This window comes from Mobula birostris, chromosome 5 (assembly GCF_030028105.1).
Source record: "Mobula birostris isolate sMobBir1 chromosome 5, sMobBir1.hap1, whole genome shotgun sequence".
NCBI lineage: Eukaryota > Metazoa > Chordata > Chondrichthyes > Myliobatiformes > Myliobatidae > Mobula > Mobula birostris.
This window is the reverse complement of record NC_092374.1, coordinates 136,464,007-136,485,550: the sequence shown is the minus strand read 5'-3', so window position 1 is coordinate 136,485,550 and position 21,544 is coordinate 136,464,007. Positions and strand designations below refer to the sequence as shown.

At 39.1% G+C, this 21,544-nt stretch overlaps 1 protein-coding gene across 5 annotated transcripts in view; it reads right to left on the bottom strand.

Moving 5' to 3' along the window:
- Positions 1–8,967: 8,967 nt before the first annotated feature.
- The window catches only part of LOC140197989 (dTDP-D-glucose 4,6-dehydratase-like), a 55,020-nt gene continuing 42,443 nt past the window's right edge, over positions 8,968–21,544 (bottom strand). For 3 of the 5 annotated variants that reach the window (XM_072258744.1, XM_072258747.1, XM_072258745.1), the window contains 4 exons: positions 21,057–21,222; positions 17,889–17,947; positions 13,867–13,964; positions 8,968–10,228 (listed from right to left, as the gene is read on the bottom strand). In XM_072258744.1, coding sequence (XP_072114845.1) covers positions 10,128–10,228; positions 13,867–13,964; positions 17,889–17,947; positions 21,057–21,222 — 424 coding nt within the window. In that variant the 3' untranslated portion in view covers positions 8,968–10,127. Of the gene's footprint in view, positions 10,229–13,866; positions 13,965–17,888; positions 17,948–20,857; positions 20,985–21,056; positions 21,223–21,544 lie in introns of those variants that run through there. The other 2 variants (XR_011886078.1, XM_072258746.1) reach the window with 2 other exon arrangements.

Below are 21,544 nucleotides of genomic sequence, written 5' to 3'. Positions count from 1 at the left end.
CTATTGTAACTGAATCTACCGCTACCTCTGGTAGCCCATTCCAGGCACCTCTCACCTTAAATGCAAGTTCTCCGGTATTTGACATTTCCATCTTGGGAACAAGATACCGACAGCCTATGCTTCTCATAGATGTATAAATCTATCATCTTCCCCTCAGCATTCTGAGAATACAGCCCAAGTTAGTCCAAACTCATGTTATATCTCATATCCTTTAACCCAGACAGTATCCTTGTAAACTTCTTTGGTACTCTTCCCCCAGCCACCACAGGCTTCCTGTAATGTAACATCACAATACTCCGAGTACCACCTAATTGAAGTGTAGCTGCAACATGATTTCCTGACTGTCCCACTGAATACCCTGACAAACAAAGACAAGTATACCAATCTACCTTCTTTACCACCCTATCTACTTGCATGGCCACTTTCAGGGGATCTGGACCCCAAGATCCCTTTATATATCAGAACTGTTAAAGGGCCTTCCATTAACTGTACACATTCCCCTTACATCTGATCTCCCAAAGTGTAACACTTCATATTTACTTGGACTAAATTACATATGCCATTTTTTCGCCCATGTATGTAACTGACTTACTGTATCCTTTGACAACCTTGTTCACTGTCCACAGTGGCAGTAATCTTTGTGTCATTAGCAAACTTACCACCTCAATCATCAATGCTTTTATTTAAGTCATTTACACATATATCACGAACAACTGAGGTCTCAGCACTGATCCCCGTGGAACACACTGGATCTGGACTTCTAGTCAGGACCTCCCAGCACTGAAATTCCTCTTAATCTTCTGGATTAGCCAATTATGAGGGACATTGTCAAATGCCTTACCAAAATCCATGTAAATTGCATCTACTAACCTAACTGCATCAATCAGCTTCATCATGTTCGCAATAATCTCAATCAAGTTAGTTACATATAACCTTCTGCTCATAAGGTCATGCAGACTGCTCCTCAATCAGGCCACGTCTCTTCTTATGCATTCAAGTCCTAAGCATACTCTCCAACAGCTTCTCTGCTGTTAATGTGAGATTTATCAGTCTACAATTACCAGGATGTTCCATGTTTCCCTATTTGAACAGAAGAACATCATAAGCTGCTCACCAGACCTCTAGGATCTCAGACGTGGCTACAGATCAAAGGAGATGGCACAGATACATGGGCTAAGTGAGAACAGAAGGCTGTTTCTAAATATTTAAGTGACGTAAAAAGGTAAAGTTATGTAAAAATGTAAGGAAACCACAACCACTGCAGAGTGATCAAGAACAATGGTATACGAATGAAGGTGGTTGGAAAGAAAAAACAAAATTTACATGATTCAAACATTTTGATCCACCAACTGGCTAGGCTCTGAAATGCAGTGCCGGGCGTACAGGGTGAAGCAATTCAATTGCTGCTTTTCTAGTACTTGAAAGCAACGAATGTGCATAGACATGGGGGAAGAGGGCAGGCAGGAAACTGGGATTGGATTGCTTGCTCTGACTCAGCTGGCAAGGACTCAATAATGTCCTTCAGTGCTTTAAGTGGTCTGCATGGCAGAAATATATACATTTTTATCTATTAAATTACCTTTAAAATATTTTCTGTAATATTTTATTGGCTTAGATAAAAAGGTCAGCACATTTAAAAAAAAACACCTGAAATAACCAGCAGAATGTACCTTCTGCTTAGAATGTACATTTAAAGTAAGCGGTCTGAAGCTCAGAGAACGAGATGGGTCCAAAGGGCCTGTTGCCACAACATATTATTGACTAAAACTTAATTACCCTTTCTCAAAAATCCAAAAGTGGATGCAGACAAACAACTTAATGAATGAATGCAAAATGTATTCTCTGCAGTCTTTCTGCACCAACTTTGGGAACAGAGTTTCTAGAACATAAACATCTGTGGAAAGAGAAAAAGATTAACATTTCAGGTTGAAGAGTTTTGATGAAGAGTCGTCAACTTAAAATGTTAACATTGTAGTAAGTTACAAAGATTGTATATTTTAGCATTTTCTGTTAATATTCCATAGAGGGGATAAATTGTATAGAATTAAATTTGATGAAATAGAAAACCAAGTTTCAGATTATGCTCTCTCATCTCTACATGCTATGTCATATTTTTGGATCACTGCACTCTCTTCCAGGGTAGGTGATATCTGTACAGCAGGGATGGTTTGCACCTGAACTGGAGCAGTCTAATATCCTAGTGGGAGGTTTGCTAGTGCTGCATGGGGTGTTTAAACTACAGTTGCAGGCAGATGGGAACCAGAGCGCCAGAACAGATAGTGGAGTGGTTGTGGGGAAAGATGCCGTTAAGTCTACATACAAAGCCAAGAATCAAAAGATTGAGCATGGTGGGACTAGTGTCCTGAGCTGCATGTATTCCAATGTAAGGAGTATTGTAAGAAAGGTGGATAAGCTTAGGGCATGGATCAGCGCATTATATCCATTAGTGAGACTTGGTTTCAAGGACTGGCAGCTTAATGTTCCAGGGTTCTGTTGCTTTAGATGTAATAAAGCAGGAGGGATTAAAGGAGTAGGGTTTGCGTTACTAGTCAGGGAAAATGTCATGGCAATGCTCAGTTAGGACAGACTCAAGAGCTCGTTTATTGAGGCTTTATTGGTAGAACTGAAGAATAAGAAAGCTATGACCACGTTAAAGAGATTATATTATAGATCACCTAACAGTCCGCAGGATTTGGAGGAGCAAATTTGTAGAGAGGTCGCAGACTGTTGCAAAAAACATAAGACTGTGATAGAAGGTGATTTTAACTTTCCACGTATTGACTGGGACTCGCGTACTATATAAGGACTAGATGGGAAAGAGTTTGTCAAAGATGTTCAGGAAAGTTTCCTTAACCAGTACATAGAAATCCCAATGAGAGTGCGTGCAGTACTTAATCTCCTATTAGGGAATGAGATAGGGCAGGTGATAGAAGTTTGTGTAGGGGAACACTTCGCATCTAGTGACCATAATGCCATTAGTTTCAGGTATTTTTGGAAAAGGATAGGTCTGGTCCTTGGGTTGCAATTCTAAATTGGAGAAAGGTCAAAGTTTGATGGTAACTGAAAGGATTTGGCAAGTGGGGATTGGGACAGGTTATTTTCTGGTAAAGGTGTACAGTACTTGGTAAGTGGGAGGCCTTCAAAAGTGAAATTTTGAGCATACAGTTTGTATGTTCCTGCCACAAAAAAAAAGCAAGGCAAACTGGGTTAGGGAACCTTGGTTTTTGAGATATTGAGGTCCTGGTTAAGAAAAAAAGAGGTTCATAGCACATGTAGGCAGGTAGGAACAAATACTTGAGGAGTATAAAAAATGTAAGAGAACACTTAAGAATGAAATCAGGAGATCAAAAAGAAGGTTTCTCTAGTAGACAAAGTGAAGGAGAATCCTAAAGGCTTCTACAGATATGTTAAGAGCAAGATGATTTCAAGTGGCAAAGCTGGTCCTCTAGAAGATCAGATTAATTTATGTGTGGAGTCAAAAGAGATAGGAGAGGTCATAAATGGATTTTGTGCATCTACGTTTACTTGGGAAACTGACACAGAGTCTATAAATGTGAGGCAATGCAACAGCGAGGTCATAGACCCTATAAAGACTACACAGAAAGAGATGATTGGTGTTTTGAGGCAAATTAGGGTGGATATATCCCGAGGGCCTGGCAAAGTGTTCCCTCAGAAATTGCAGGGGCCAAAACAGCAATATTTAAAACATTCTTTGCCATGGGTGAGGTGCCAGAGGATTAGAGTATAGATAATGTTGTTCGAGTATTTAAGAGTGGCTCTAAGAATAAGACATGAAATTACAGGCTGGTGAGCCTGACATCAGCAGTGGGAAAGTTATTGTAAGGTATTCTAAGGGACTGGATATGTAAGTACTTGGATAGACAGGGACTGATTATGGATAATGATCATGGCTTACTCCGTGGTAAGTCATTTTGAACCGATTTCGTAGAGTTTTTGAGGCAGCTACCAGGAAAGTTGATGAAAGCAAAGCAGTGGGTGTTGTTAACACGGAATTTAGCAAGGCATTTGGCAAGGTCCAGCACTGGAGTTTGGTCAAGAACATTTAGATGAGGTTATAAATTTGATTAGACATTGACTTCACAGAAGCCAGAGAGTGGTTGTAGATGTTTATCTATTTGACTGGAGGCTTGTGACTAGAGGTACGAGGGGTGATTGATAAGTTCATGGCCTAAGGTAGAAGGAGATTTAATTCAAAAAGGGAAAATTAAAAAATTTATTTCTTGTATGTATAATTTGATTCAAGAACAGACAATTAAACAAGGAATCCATAAGTCAAAGCAAAAATGGGAAACAGATCTGAATATTAATATTGATGAAACAAATTGGTCAAGACTTTGTCTTGACAGTATGACAAATACAATAAATGTTCGACTTAGATTAGTACAATATAATTTTTTACACCAATTATATATTACACCACAAAAAATAAATAGATTAAATTCAAATCTATCTGATAAATGTTTTCGGTGTAATCAAGAAATTGGTACTTTTTTACATTCTACTTGGTCTTGTTTTAAAATTCAACCCTTTTGGATAAATTTAAAAGTCTTATTGGAACAAATTACTGGAATTCAACTTCCACATAACCCTGTATTATTTCTATTAGGTGATATTGAAGGGATAAAACCGAAACTTAAATTGAATAAATATCAGAAAGAATTTATAAAAATTGCATTGGCAGTAGCTAAGAAGACTATAGCAGTTACTTGGAAATCTGATTCGTATTTAGTTATGGATCGTTGGAATAATGAAATGGCTAGTTCTATTCCACTTGAAAAAATAACTTATAATTTAAGAGATAAATATGTAACATTTTTGAATATTTGGCGCCCTTATCTACAAAAGATAGGATGGCATATTTAAGTGCTCCGATAAAGACTTTGGTTACTTGGGGAAAGTAACGAATAATTATACCAAATTTATTTTGAATCCCATGGAGCATGTGGAAACCTTCCAACAACCAGGCGGTTCTTTTTTTTTTTTCTCTTTCTTTCTTTTTAGGTAGGACCATATATGGGGGGGGGGGGGAGAGTTAAGGGGAGGGGGGGTGGGTAGATTTTATCTTTTCATGTATTCTTTTTGAAAATTTAATAAAAATTATATTAAAAAAAGGTAGAAGGAGATGAGTTATATGGCTCTCTTTACGTGCACATGCAGTTCAACTCTGAGTGATTATGCAGAAAGTTTGAAGTTAATAACTCATCTCCTTCTACCTTAGGTCACAAACTTATCAATCACCCTGATGAATTATTAACTTCAAACTTCTGCGTAATCACTCAGAGTTGAACTGCATGTGCATGTAAAGAGAGTCGTATAACTCATCTCCTTCTACCTTAGGCCATGAACTTATCAATCACCCCTGCTGTGGACACTTTCTGGAGGTCCAAGATCTGTATGCTCCACAACTGTTGGACTAAGTTTGTAAATGTAGGAGGAGACTATGTAGAAAAATAAATGTGGGGACCCCTTCTACCTTAGGCCACGAACTTATCAATCGCCCCTCATATGCTGCAGGGATTGCTGCTTGGCCCATTATTGCTCGTCATCTAAATCAACAGTCTGGATGATAATGTGGTAAACTGGATCAGCTAATTTGTGGATGACACCAAGATTGAGGGTGTAGTGGACAGCGGACAAGATTATCAGAGCTTGCAGCGGGATCTGGTGAAATGGGCTGAAAAATGGCCAATAGAATTTAATGCAGACAAATGTGAGGTGTTGCACTTTGGGAGGACCAACCAGGATAGGGCTTAAATGGTGAGCAGTAGGGCACTGAGGAGTGCGGTAGGACAGAGGGATTTGGGAATACAGATTCATAATTCCTCGAAAGTGGCGTCACAGGTACAGTATATAGGTTTGTAAAGGACTCCTCTGGCATGTAGACCTTCATAAATCAATGTATTGAGTGCAGGAGTTGGGATGTTATGTTGAAATTGTATAAGGTGTTGGTGAGTCCTAATTTGGAGTGTTGTTTGCAGTTCTGGTCACCTACCTACAGGAAAGATGTCAATAAGATTGAAAGAGTACAGAGAAAATTTATGAGGGTGTTGCTGGAACTTGAGGGACCTGAGTTACAGGGAAAGATTGAATAGGTTAGGATTTTATTCTCTTGAACGTAGAAGATTGAGCAGAGACTTGATAAAGGTATAAAGTTATGAGGGGTATAGAAAGGGTAAATGCAAGTAGGCATTTTCCACTGAGGTTGGGTGGGATTACAACTAGAGATCATGGGCTAAGGGTGAAAGGTGAAATGCTTATGGGGACCATGAAGGGGAAAGTCTTCACTCAGAGGTGAGAGTGAATGCAGGTTTGGTTTCAAAATTTAAGGGGAATTTGGATAGGGACATGGATGGGAGGGGTATGGAGGCCCATGGTCCGGGTGTAGGTTGATGGGACTAGGCAGATTAATGGTTCGGCATGGACCAGATGGGCCAAATGGCCTATTTCTATGCTGTAGTGTTCCATGATTATATTACGACATAGATGAGTTTCTTCAAATACATAAAGTGTAAAAGAGAGACAGGAGTGGATATCAGACTATTGGAAAATGCTGCTGCAATGGTAGTAATGGGGACAAGGAAATGGGAGACAAACTGAATAAGTATTTACCATCAGCCGTCATGATTGAAGACCCTACCAATATACTGAACGTTCCATGTGTCAGTGGTCATGAAGTGTGTGAAGGTACCATAACTAGAGAGAAGGTTCTCAGGAAACTGAAAGGTCTGAAAGTAGAGAAGTCACCTAGAACCAGTGTTCTGAAAGAGGTGGCTGAAGAGATTGTGGAGGCATTAGTAATGATCTTTCCAGAACCACTGGATTCTGCAGTAGTTCTGGAGGACTGCAAATGGCACTCCACTCTTCAAGAAGGGAGGGAGGCAGAAAAAAGGAAACTATAAGCCAGTTAGTCTAACCTCAGTGGTTGGGAAGATGTTGGAGTCCATTAGTCATAGTCATACTTTATTGATCCCAGGGGAAATTGGTTTTCATTACAGTTGCACCATAAATAATGAATAGTAATAGAACCATAAATAGTTAAATAGTAATATGTAAATTATGCCAGTAAATTATGAAATAAGTCCAGGACCAGCCTATTGGCTCAGGGTGTCTGACCCTCCAAGGGAGGAGTTGTAAAGTTTGATGGCCACAGGCAGGAATGACTTCCGATGACGCTCTGTGCTGCATCTCGGTGGAATGAATCTCTGGCTGAATGTACTCCTGTGCCCACCCAGTACATTATGTAGTGGATGGGAGACATTAACCAAGATGGCATGCAACTTGGACAGTATTCTCTTTTCAGACACCACTGTGAGAGAGTCCAGTTCTATCCCCACAACATCACTGGTCTTACGAATGAGTTTGTTGATTCTGTTGGTGTCTGCTACCCTCAGCCTGCTGCCCCAGCACTCAACAGCAAACATGATAGCACTGGCCACCACAGACTCGTACAACATCCTCAGTATTATTAAGGATGAGGTCTCAGGGTATTTGTAATGCACGTGATAAAATAGGCCAAAGTCAGCATCGTTTCCTCAAAAATCCGTTGGAATTCTTTGAAGAAATAACAAGCAGAATAGACAAAGGAGAATCGGTTGCTGTGTATTTGGATTTTCAGGGGCCTTTGACAAGGTGCCTCACATAGGCTGCTTAACAAGCTATGAGCTTATGATATTACAAGAGAGATTCTAGCATGGATAAAGCAGTGGTTGATTGGCAGGAAGCAAAGAGTGGGAATAAAGAGAGCCTTTTCTGGTTGGCTGCCAGTGATTAGAGGTGCTCCACAGGGATCTGTGTTCCGACAGACTCTTTTTACATTACATGTCAATGATTTGAATGATGGAATTGATTACTCTGTTGCAAGGATTGCAGATTCTGAAGATAGATGGAAGAGCAAGCAGTTTTGAGGAAGTAGAGGTGCTACAGATGGACTTAAAACAAATCAGGAGAATGGATAAAGAAATGGCAGATGGAATACAGTTGGGAAGTGCACGGTCATGCACTTTGATAGAAGAAATGAAAGGGTTGACCATTTTCTAAATGGAGAGAAAATACAAAAAGCTGGGGTGCAAAGGGGCGTGGAAGTCCTTGTGCAGGATTCGCTAAAGGTTAATTTGCAGGTTGACTCTGTAGTGAGGAAGACAAATGCAATGTTAGCATTCATTTCAAGAGGACGGGAATATTAAAGCAACGATGTAACGTTGAGACTTCACAAAGCACTACTGAGTCCTCACTTGGAGTAATATAAACAGTTCTGGGCCCCTTATCTTAGAAAGGATGTGCTGAAAAATAGAGCAGATTCAAAGGAGGTTCACAAAAATGATTCCAGGATTGAATGACTTGTGATAGGAAGAGCATTTGATGGCTTTGAGCCTGTATTCACTGGAATTCAGAAGAATGAGGGGTGACCTCATTGAGACCTATCAAGAGCCTTGATAGAGTGGATATAGAGATATCCTATAGTGGGAGAGTCTAAGACTAAAGAACACAGACTCAGAATAAAGGAGGAATTTCTTTACCCGGAGAGGTGAATTTGTGAAATTCTTTACCACAGGCAGCTGTGGAGGCCAGGTCTTTATGTTTATTTAAGGCAGAGGGTGGTAGATTCTTGACTGTTCAGGGTATGAATGGATACAGAGAGAAGACAGAAGATTGGGACTGAGAGGAAAATTGGATCAGCCATGATGAAATGGTGGAGCAAACGGCCTAATTCTGCTCCTACATCTTATGGTCTTATATTTCATTCAGGTGGATGCCAAACCTAAACAGAAGAATCCCATTAGATCCATTCAATCCCTTTGATGCTTTTGCCACTTATCTGGGTCCCTGTAGTAATATTCACTGCCGTGCCATGGTCCTATTCATCGTTGAACAACTATTGTGCAGTTACAAGGACAGATCGTATATAAAAGAGAGAAGATGATATAAAATACATATTTTATTGATCAATAATGGAGAAAACAATATGATCCAGCACCTTATGTAGTATATAAGAACAAATGTAATAACAAAATGGTCCAACAATACAGGTTATTTATTTGACAAGATGCATTTTCAGATTCACCTTATGGTGACATACTTGGCTTGTTGAGAGTAAGTTGTTACCTGTGATTTTCTCATTTGGGGTGAAGGAGAGGTTATAAATTTTTTACCCATACATCTTAAGATTTTCTGAAAGAAAAATATTTCCTTGAAATTATTTTGGTAAATATCAGTTTAAAATCAGCATGGCTGAAGGGCCTCTACTGTGTTTTAATTTTCAATGTTCTATCATGATAGATGACTTAAACCAAAATCATACAAATATGTTATCTTCATCCAAAGACAATGCGATTAAAACAATTATAATATGTTAATTGGGGGAAACATAAAATCCTACATTAAATGTTGCCTTCAAAGACTAAATGGAAATATCAGGCTGATATTTGGTGGCACAATGCAGGAGTAGGTGTGCTGACGTTGCACAGCTCCAGTGACATAGGTTCAATTCTGACCTCTGGGGACATGTGAAATCTGTAGATTCTTCCTGTAATCACACGTTTCCAATGAATGTTCCAGTTTTCTCCCACAGGAAATGTATGGGACGTAAATGAGCCACTCTGTATTTGGATCGCAAAAAAGAAATGGTGGTGGTTGGGGAAGTTGATGGACAGGAGAGAAAAAGAACACTTTTTTTTAGAAAATAAGTGGGGAAAGGGGCTGAGACCTGGGATAGACTCAATAAATTGTATGGTCTCCTACACTGTAAGAAAAATAGAAATGTAGACAATCCTGGCATTGTCACGTTTACTGTCCACACTAGACCCAATGGCATTAATACTCAAGCATGAAATAAGGGCGAGGCAAGGCGCATGAGTCATTATACAATGAGAGCAATTTGTCTCCATTCCCAAAAAACATTATTTAACCAGATTACATGATTATTTTATCTGTAATCAAACAACAAATCACATTTTTAATGTTTGTGAGTTAGATACTCAAACATTGCCACACATGAAATAAATCCTCTTATATCTGAAAAAGAGTCATTTCCTTTCTTTTCTGTGTCAAAATAAAATATCCATTTGAAGTTGCTAATGAGGTAGAATTGCTGTCATCTAAGTAAAACATCATAATTGCTGGCATCCATCTTGAAGTACTGACGATGGAAAAGGTGCCAATGCGTTTTCTGCATCTGACCAGTTGTGGAAGTTTGTTTCATACCATTTGACTAAAGGATAAAACAGAACAACAGGAGAGTTATTGAATGTTGGGAAAATTTGTACATACATACATGTATCAGCAAATAGTATGACAATAAACAAAACTGAACTAGGTTATGAATTCAAGAGAAAGGTTAAGAGGTATTTTAAAATAATCCCAACATTTTTTATCTCAGAGATCAGTAAAACTTCCATGCAGTTTTCTTCTCGTGTTCAAGTGTTGCTTACCTAGCAACACCTCACCTGCAAATCTGTTGTGGTCGTCTACCTTATCCGGTGCTCCTGAGGTAACAAATTTCACAACACATGCCGGTGATAATACACTTGATTCTGATTCTGTAGCCTCCTCACCACTGGTAAGACCTGTCGTAAATTAAGGGACCGCTTTATCGAGCAACACTGCACTATCCACCAAAAGCGGAATTTCTTGGTGGCCAACCATTTTATTCCTATTCCCATTCCTGTTCATGTTCTCCTCTTCTGCAATGATGTGACCACTGTCAGGGTAGAGGAGCCACACTTTATATTCTATCTGTGTAGCTTCCAACCTGATGGCATGAATGTAGATTTCTCTTTCCAGTAAATTTTTCCCCTCCCCCTTCCATTCCCCATTCTGGTCTCTTACCTCTTCTTACTTGCCTATCACCTCCCCCTGGTGCACCTCCTTTTCTCCCATGGTCCACTCCTGTCAGATTCCTTTCTTTCTAGCCCAGTATCTTTCCCACCCACCTGACTTCAATGATCAACTAGCTATTCTCCTTCCCCTACCCCCACCTTTTTATTCTGGCATCTCCCCGCTTCCATTCCAGTCCCAAGAAGGGTCTCAGCCCAAAATGAAGATTGTTTACTTATTTCCATAGATGCTGCTTGACTTGCTGAGGCTACTTTTCAGACTGGAGATCTATGAATAAGTAGTGTAGCTGCAATCAGTGCTGATGTTTATCTTAACTATTTGAATAAGAATGTAGGTGGCAGAATTAGTAAGTGGTAGAGTGGATCTAATAGGCAAAGGAATAGCAGCTGGAATTTAACTCAGTCAAAAGTAAGTGATGCACTTTTAGAGGCTAAACAATGGCAAGATATACACAGTGAATGACAGGCTCCTGGGGAATGTAGATGAATGGTGTAATCTAGTGGTCCCACATTTCAGAGTGATTATATACTGAGAAAACTATATTTATTGCAATTTTCTGCAAATACAAAAGTACCTTCTCATGTGGTAAGCCAAGATGTGTACCTACAGATGTTTTTTCCCTCTCACATTAAGCCATTTTATCTGTGATAACAAAGTGACCAACTCCCATTATGTAACAGCTGAGGTCAACGTTAGAATTGGGGGATGAACAAGGCTCAAGTGAATGTGACAAATCTGTTGATTTTAGTCACTCTATGAGGCAGTAAGATTTAGATTGGATGTCACTGCATCAATAGGCTAGTTGGCACAGACAAATTCTTCCTTTGCCACACCCTTACCAGACCCAGGACACAAATAGAAGTTTCAGTGCTGCTGTGCATTTTATATGGGAGGCACTTTTACTGGTGTGCAATAATCACGGATTAGGAAGTGGCACTATCAGGGAAACGGGTAGGATTTGATGACTGGGGTTCATGGGAGAAAGGTGATGTGGCAAGTATCAGAGAGGCAACATGTTAAAACTTTGTGAAAATGGAATAAAGGGTTAAGGAAATGGCCACGGCTATTCCAGTTTCCCCACAATGCAGTACGCCCAGAGAAAATAACCCTGATGAAGAGTGTGGCAGCACCGCTGTCAGAGACATCCTGTCCACCTGTCCTCTGACTGGAGAGGGTGTGTCAAAGACCACCAACCCAATTGACATGTTAACGCCCAGAATACTGAGTGACTGAAAATAAAGATGGACAAAACTAGTTGTTGCTCTTGCATTTTTGGTTATTTCCCCCCTCCCCTACACACAATTAATAATTCTATGATTCATATTGCAAATGTTTGGGTATTGATTTGTGAATTCCAGCAGGATAAATTTCTGTAATATGAACAGCTGTAATGCACAATAATTTTGCTAAATGGGATAGATTCAGAACAGATCTGATAGCTCAACACGAGTCATCTATGAAGCTCTGTAGACTGGCAGAAGCAGCGATGCACACCGCAATGTAACTTAATGAACTGACATTCCCAGATCCCGCCGTTACTATCGAGCAACTGGAATTAATCCTGATTCAGTGAGGAGTTTTGGAGCTGTCCAGAAGCTGTATGAGGCATATCTGAAAGTGAGATGCCAAACAGATGAAGCTGCAGTACATGGCCATTATATGCATTGACAGAGCTAAGTCACAATCAATATATCAATTCAAGGGCTGAAATTCTACCATAGCTGGTGGAAGGCAGTTATTAACAGATATAACTAATACTAAAAGGGGACTCTAAGAATGTTCCCAGTTTCAATTTCTACCCAGCATGCAAGTTCAAAGGATAAGTTTAAAGCATCAATTCCAGAGGAAAACAGATGCCACATCGGGAGCACTAAGCACAGTTTTGGTCCACTCATTTAGGACACTGGCACTGGAAGCAGATCAGAAAAAAATTCATTAGGCTAATTTCTAGAATGAGTATTCTCATGAGTGACTAAAGAAGGGTTATATTGAAATATATAATGTCCACAGAAGGTATGATAGGGTAGGTGTTGAGATGTTTCAATGACTATGAGAAAGTTAAATGAGAAAATATTGTCACCCTTGAACACTGCAATGGTGCTACAGACAGATGCAAGTGAATTGGTGAAGACAGAGTCAAATAGCATTTATTTCTATCCTCTTACGTGTTACAGTAACTACATCCATGATAAAAGTTTTTAAGACAGTTTCTTTACTATTATTGAGTACTTTATATAACATACCTCTTTTAAATCGCATTTCTTATAAACTCCATTGATTATTTCCTTTTTTGAAAATACTATCTATATTTGAAGATAGCCAAATAATGGCATATTGATTTGGACTTATAATTTTTCTCCACTTAAATTTGAGATAAATTTCCTTATATGTCATTTAATTTTTTTTTACAGTCAAACATTCTTTGATGCTTCATAACCACTTGCTACTTTTCACCTGCAATGACACTTAATCTGCATTTGTTCTCCTATTTGGGGGCGAGAAAACTGCAATATTAATCTGTAGCCTGTAGTCAATACTATCAGACTTGGCTGAGAATCATATTGACTGCCTTGAGGGATTTGGTATGTGTGCTTACAGTGTGTTGGTAACTGATACATGACCAAATGGAATGTCCTGCCTGTCTTCCCTAATTATTAAAAGTTATTCTGCCAGTAATATTTAAAAAAAAAACTTACAATGGAAGATATTTTCTAAATACTTCGTAAGCTGACGTGGCAAAAATACTTGAATGTTGCAAGTAGGGCTGGAGTGTTGTTTTTAGAACATTGTACAGTTATATTAGAAATCAAGAAAAGTAAGAAGAAGATGCAGATAGGTTTGATTTCAATCAGATATTAAATCAAACCATTCACTATGTAATAATTGAATCAAATTAGTTAAATATATCAGCAATGCCTTAACCCACAATATGAGAAACCAAACCTTACATTCTAATTGCTCAATATTTGATTTTAAAACACTTGGGATTGTTAAAAATTATTTTAATCATACTTGTTTTTCTAATTCCCTCTTCCCAGGGCACTTTGGGTTTCCAGCCAAGTCTATGCAGCTTTTTTGAATTCATTGGATATCCCAAGTCATTGGAAGGCCTGAGAACAAAAAGAAATAGAAAGCGGGGAGATACATATAATTAGTCCACCAAGCATGTAGTTATCCACAATTTCAAACTGAAACAGACTATTGCATTAAAGCAGGTAACTTGCAGGCTTTACATTCAAAGTTCAAAGTACATTTATTATCAAAGAATACATAAATTATAAAACCTTGAGATTTATTTGCTTACAGGCAGTCACATACAAGAACTATTGAAAACATTATCAAGTGCAATATGCCTTGAACTTAGAACTACAGCACAGGGACAGGCTCTTTGGCCCACAATGTCCATGCCAACCATGATGGAAATTTAAACGGCACATCTGCCTGCAGGCATTTCTGTGCTTACCATTCTCACTGTTAAAAAAAATAGCTGCATAAATCTCCTTTAAACTACTCACCCCCACCCCCACACCATGAAGCTATGGCTTCTAGTATTTGACATTATCATCTTGAGAAATAGACTATCTTCCCTGTCTAATGCCTTTTGTAATTTTCTATACTTCAGTCAAGTTACCCATTACCCTCCAATGCTCCACAGGGGAAACAAGTAGCCACATTTGTCCAAACTTTCCTTATAGTTAATATTCTTTAACATCTGCCTCCTAATTTTTCTGCAGTTAAGTCTCAGCACTATATCTATTTTCCAAACATGCATCTTGAGGTAAAATAGCTGTGAGAAATATGAAACGAAATACAAATTACATGGGTTGTAATGTTTAGTGCACAAAGGAAACCTGGGTAAAACTGGGTGCAATTCATAGAGCTACTGAAAATTTACAGCACAGAATGGCAATTAATGCTGTGTCAGAACAGCACAAGAATGACGTATCCCACCTGACCCCATATTCCAGCACCACTTCAGATTTTCAAGCAAAATGCGATGAGGCTTGCTGTCAACCTTTTGACTAGTGCAGTGAAAAAAAGAGTCCAGCGTCAGTGGTGTAGTCTTCATGTTAGATGTGGGAACTCAGGGAGACCTCCAGTCTTGCTGATAACGACATCTGAACGAGGTGCATCTTGCTACAGCTGTTTAAAAACAGTGATTAGGGAACTGGAGCTGCAGCTGGATGACCGTCAGCTCATATGGTAGGATGAGGAAGTGATAGATGGGAGACAGTCACCCTTAAATTGCAAGAGGCAAGTAGCTGGGTGATTGTCAGGAGAGGGTGAGGGAATGGGCAGACAATGCAGAGTATGCCTGTGGCCGCTCCCCTCAATAATAGGTATAATGCTTTTGATACCATTGGGAGGATGAGCCTACCTTGGCTGATAAGGGAAGTCAAAGACAGCATAGAAACAAAAGAGAGGGCATATAATATAAAAGAAAGTAGTGGGAAGTTGTAGGATTGGTAAGCTGTTAAAAAGCAACAAAATGCAACTAAAAAGCAATAAGGAGAGAAAAGATGAAAATATGAAGGTAAGCTAGCCAATAATATAAAAAAGGACACCAAAGTTTTTTTCAGATATATAAAGAGTAAATGAGAGGAATGAGAGGTGAGTGCATATCGGACAGCTGGAAATTGACGCTGGAGAGGCAGTAATGGTAACAAAGAAATGTTGGTCGAACTAGTGAAGACATCAGCAGTTTGCCAGAAATTCAAGAGTGCATGTGTGCAGAAGTGAGTGTAGTTGTGGGTAGTGTTGAGGAAGCAGGGAGTCTGCAGAAGGACTTCAGATGGATTAGAAGAATGGGCAAAGAAGTGCCAGATGGAATACAGTGTAGGTAATGTATGGTTATGGACTTCGGTAGAAGGACTAAAGGCTTAATCTATTTTCTAAACAGGGAGGAAATTCTAAATCAGAGACACAAAGGGACTTGGGAATCCTTGTGCGGGATTCCTTCAAGGTTAACTTGCAGTTTAAGTCCGCACATGGGAGTATTGTGAGCAGTTTTGGGCCTCTTACCTAAGAAAAGATCTCCTGGCATTGGAGAGGGTCCAGAAGAAGTACATGATTCCAGAAACGAAAGGGTTAACATGAGGACCATTTGTTGGGTCTCAACCTGTACTCATTGGAATTTAGAAGCGGGGGGCAAGAAATCTTATTGAAACCTATCAAATATTTTAAGTCCTAGATAGAGTGGACGTAGGGAGGATGTTTCCTATAGTGGGGGAGACCAGGGAACTGAGTGCACACTTCAGCAGGGGGAAACCAGAGACAGTGGTTTTGAGTTTGTCTAGATGTTGTGTTTTGGGAAATGAAACCAGTGCAGGCCTTATAGAGTGAATGATAAGACCCTTAGGAATGCTGTAGAATCTAATTGGGTCTGAGGAGTACAAGTTAGACAGGGTAGTGAAGGTGGTGATGAAGGGTCTCAACCCGAAACGTTGATTGTTCACTCTTTTGACGTTGAATGTTCCTCCAGCATTTTGTTTGGGTTGCTTTGATTTCCAGCATCTGTAGATTTGCTCTTGAAGGTGTTAGGTATACTGGCCTTTATCAAGGCATTGATATAGGACTTGGGACAGTATGTTGCAGTTGTACAAGATTTTGGTGTGATTGCACTTGGAGCATTGTGTACAGTTTTAGTTGCACTGTTACAGGAAAGATATCATTAAATTAAAAATTTATGAAGATGCTGCCAGTACTGAAAGGCCTGAGTAACAGAGAGAGGTCAGGAAGGCTTGGACTATTCCTTGGAGCATAAGGGGTTGAGACGTAACTTTATCGAGGTGTACAAAATCATGAGGGACATAGATAGAGTAAATGAATGTCTTTCCTAGGGAAGGGGAAATAAAAACGAAAAGGCATAGAATTAAGGTGAGAAAGGAAAGATTTAAAATGTACCTGAAAGAGCAACTTATTCACAAAAAAGGAGGCGCACGCATGGAAGGAACTGCCAGAGAAAGTAGTTGATACAGGTACAACAACATTTAAGACAATTGGATAAATACATGAATAGAAGATTTTTCAGGAGTGTGGGCCAAATCTGGGAAAATGGGACCAGTTTGGTGGGCATGTGGTTGGCATGGGTCATTTATTACTTTATGACTATCAGCTCCACTCTGCCATTCTACTCTTCGCTCACAGAAAACTTTGTGCAGAGGAACATCTACGACCATAAACCAATCAGGAAATAGTTGCACATAACCCACTAATTCACCTCATCAGCCAACTCCTTCCCCAAATATGGAAGGGTTTGCTCCCAAACCCTCAGATCCAGAGAGGAAGCATGTCATCCCAAGAGACTGCACGAAATAAAGGGGTGCTAAGAGCTTCCTTGCCAGATGAAACATTACAAGCAGACAAGGTGTTGAAGGCGGCATGCTGGCCTTCTCAGTCAGGACAGGACACTGAGCATCAGAATCAGTGACTTATGTCATGAAATTGGTGGTTTTGTGGCAGCAGTACAGTGCAAAACATAAATTACTGTTACAATAAAAAAATAAAATAAATAAAATAGTACAAAATAGGAATAGTTTTCATGGTATAGGAGTTGGGACTTGAAGTTGCCATTGTATAAGATATTGATGATACTGCACCTACAGTTTTGGTTACCCTGCTGAAGCACACTTGAACAGGGACGTGGATAGGAAAGACTTAAAGGGATATGGGCTAAACATGTGCAACTGGGTCTAGGTTAGAAGGACATCTTAATTGGCAGGGATGAGTGGACAGACGGGCTGTTTTTGTGTTGCGTGACTATACAAGTAAGCAATGCAAAGAAAGTTACAGTGGTACAAAACTTTGGGAGTCATAGCTCTGAAAGTGCCCACCTCTGTAACATCTCACATGGAGGGTGGACATGAATGTATTAGGCAGGTCAGATTGCTTTAGTGTTCTATTATGTGATTCTGATAGCAGTGGAATTAATTGCAATATTCTCCTTAGAATTTTGCTGAAATTCTTTGCAAAATTTAAAAATATCAATGCTCATTTAATGTAAAAGATCATGAGTTTCAAATATTAACACCAACCTGTCATTGACATGATCAATCCAAAGTTCTAGTTCTGATTCTGAAACAGTTTCTTTAATCTGTAAATTTAAATTCATGTTTAACCAATCTCAGAGAGAATTGATAACTAGGAAGCATAAGACTACATTTTTCATGCAAGAAATAAGAAACTAGAATTCAGTTTATTGGGAATTTATAACAGATTCAACAGCATATGGTCAGAATCGCCAAGGTAATACACTGGTTACATTTTGACAAGAATCATATAGAAAATATTAACTCGTCAGTTACAAACACAGGTGAAGAGCAGTCTACTGGTTTGTTTTATGCCAATTTGGTAGAATGATACAGCAAATAATAACAATGTAATTGCAGCCAATCACAGTAATCAATCAATCTCTATAAATTAATCTATAATAGACAGATAGTGGATGTACAGTGATTAAAGTTCCCAACACTAGGAGTTTCAAGAATTATTTCATTTTTTTGCTGGAAAGCTAGCAGCTGTAGCTATTTAATTGCTTATTTTTTATGTTCAAAATTCATGGAAAAATGATCAAAATTGTAAATTGGATAAATGTCACCACTAATAGTGGTAAGTTAAATAAGGCTCTGCTTTGGAGAAAATTCTCACTCATTTAAAGTCCTAACTCAGCATTAGGCATAAAAATCTGTTTAATTGACAGGGTCCTCGACATTCCGGTATTAAAGTCATCACTTGAAAATCTGGCACGCCTCCATGTCCAATTTCTCAATTTCTTTTTCATCCGTTCAATGGCTTCTTGTGAGAACCACAGTGTTTCTAAATTAGCCACAATTTAGCCAATATTTATAGTGTGACAGCTTCAATTCCTGAAACCTTAAGTAATTCTTTATAATAACATCTAGACTTGCAAGATTTCTTACAATTTATTAGTTCAAGAATACAAAAGGATTGAAGCCATATGAAATGTGACAGCAAATGAAAATTCAAATCCAATTTACTACTGAAATGAAGTGGCTTTGGCAGGAAGAGTGCATGAATTGGTATAAAAGTCTGAAATTAAAGGCTTGTGAAGTGTGAAGTTTCCTTTTCTCCAAGGTTACTTCTTCCAGCCCATGCTTTCGGTTTTACCCTGTTAACTTTCCCAACTAAAAGTTTAAGATCTCCAACTGAAAGATTAAATGCTTAACATATAAAGGCATTTATGATTTATTTGGGTAAAGAATTCAAAATTACAGATTGAAATTTCAACTCCCAGAAACAATTGTTATGGGTCAGATGAGATATTAAAAATCTAAATCCCAGCTCCTATCTGCCCATGCATCATACACAAGTTGCTGCAGGAATTCAGTAAGCAAGGCAACATCTAAAGAAGAGTAAACAGTCGAAGTTTCGGGCTGAGACTTTTCTTCAGGACTGACTGCCCACTTCTACTTTTAGTGCATTTTGACCAGGGAAGATGGAAACCAATCTACTCGTAGGGGTCACGTAACAATTCGTTATCTGGCAATCTCCGGTGTCAGTACTCAATTTGCAGAACCTGTTCATTGCTGTCCATGAAGACTATACAGCACTGTTTATGTTGGATATATATTAACATGGTGACTGTCCAAATTTGGTCTGATTGGCAAGTACTCATTTTGGAAGATTGGGAGGGGATCACATTGAGACACTAAGTGTGAGGGACTACCTGGCCTGCTTCTTCTGGTTAGGTAATTTGAAACTATTAGGTATAGTTCCTGGATAAGGAATTCAACAATTTAAGACAGACATGAAAAGAGCTGTAAAATCTTTGAAACTCTCTATTTCAGAAAACTGAGTATGATCAGTTGTTGAGTATAAGAACTTTGGAGACGCAGGGGATAAAGGACAGGATCATCTATGATCTGATTATATGACATAGCAGGCTCAAGGGAGCACATGGCATGTGACTGTTCATATTTTAAAATGGAAGGATATTAACTACAAGTCAATGTAGGAAAGCCAACAAAGATTGATGGCTCAATAAGAATTGGGCAGGTCAGTCTTTGAATGGTTTAAGTTTGCAGAGTCAACAGGGAAACCACACATAGGAAGCAGTGACATGGTGTGGAAGCAGAAGAGCTGCCCACATGATTTGTTGACAATGACTGTATAGACAGGCAAATGTTCAGGTGACAAGGGCCTCATCCAACTGGATGATGGACTAGAGTTATGTGTGAGGAAGATAATCTAGACAATCATAACAAGGGCTGAAGACACTTTGAGAAGAGGGAGAAAAGCTAGTTTCCAATTGTCACTTGCCAAGAATGTCAGTAGTGACTTTGATATAAGAGCCATTTTTGGACTACCTGCATATAAATTGCTACAAGCACCAAGGGATCTGGCAATAACTGCCGACAATGGTGTGTTTATGCTTTAGGATTAAGTTCTTTAGGAACTTTAGCATTAAGGATTAGAGTAGACAGACAGTATCTTCTTCCCCGGGTTGAAATGTCTAATATCAGAGGGCATGCATTAAAGGTTAGAGGGATTAAGTTCAAAGGAGATGTGAGGGGCGAGTTTATTTTATAAGAACAGAGAGTGGCAGATGCCACTCTGAGATGTTTAGATAGGTACATGAATGTGAGGGACATGAAAGGATATGGACATTGTGCAGGCAGAAGGGATTAGTTTAGTTGGCCATTTGAATACTAACTTAATTGGTTCAGTACAACTTTGTGGGTTAAAGGGCTTGTTCCTGTGCTATACTGATCTACGTTCTATGTTCTCATTTCGCCAGAACTCTCCCCCATGCAACATCCCCAACTCCAGAATTTTATCACTGACAGACATTGACCTTCCTGGGTGACTTCAATGTCAAGGCCTGAATGGTTCCAACCATTTGGTAAGGAGGGATCAGGGAAAGCGAACTCCATCACTTAGAACAGAGCCTAATTCATCAGGCCTTTGGATCTTTGGTAATGAGGGAGCAGGGAAAGCGAACTCCATTACTTAGAACAGAGCCTAATTCATCAGACCCTTGTACCTTGTTACCTTCCCATCAATTCTCTTTATCCTCCGTCCCCAAAATGTTATACTCCATAAGCAGACGTTCAGAGCCCTCTGAGGTACTCTAGAGGTAAATCAGTCTCAGTAAAATTGAACAGTGAATACTGGAAGAAGAGAAAAAGAAAAAAAATCACTTGGGAACTTTGGCAAGAACAATCATTATCAATTTAACTTACCAAGTGCACTAACTCCTTGGCAAGCTGAAAAACTGACAACACAAAGTTTGTGCCCACGTTGTACACCTCGCCAGGTTCACCCTTCTCAAGAATTGTGAGGAAAGCCTCAGCAACATCTGTAGCATACAGAAAATGACGTGTTTGATTTCCTGTTCCATGAATACAGCTAAAAGATAAAAAAAAATTAACATTGATTTCCAAAAATGAAATTGATTTGGACTTTTGAATACTCATTAACAACATACAAACACCATGCTTATATATACTATACATTCTCAAAATTACTCCCATATGACATTTAGAGAAAAACACTCTTGGCAAATTTCCCTCATTTTGTTTCACTGGTAGCATTTTTGATCATTTATAAGATCAAAGTGTTACAGAGCTGTTCAACATAGAAGTAGGCTCCTTGTGTCAACCATCATGCCAATCTAATTCGGTTGTCTGCATTAATTCTGTATTACTCTGTGCTGTGTTCATCATACAAG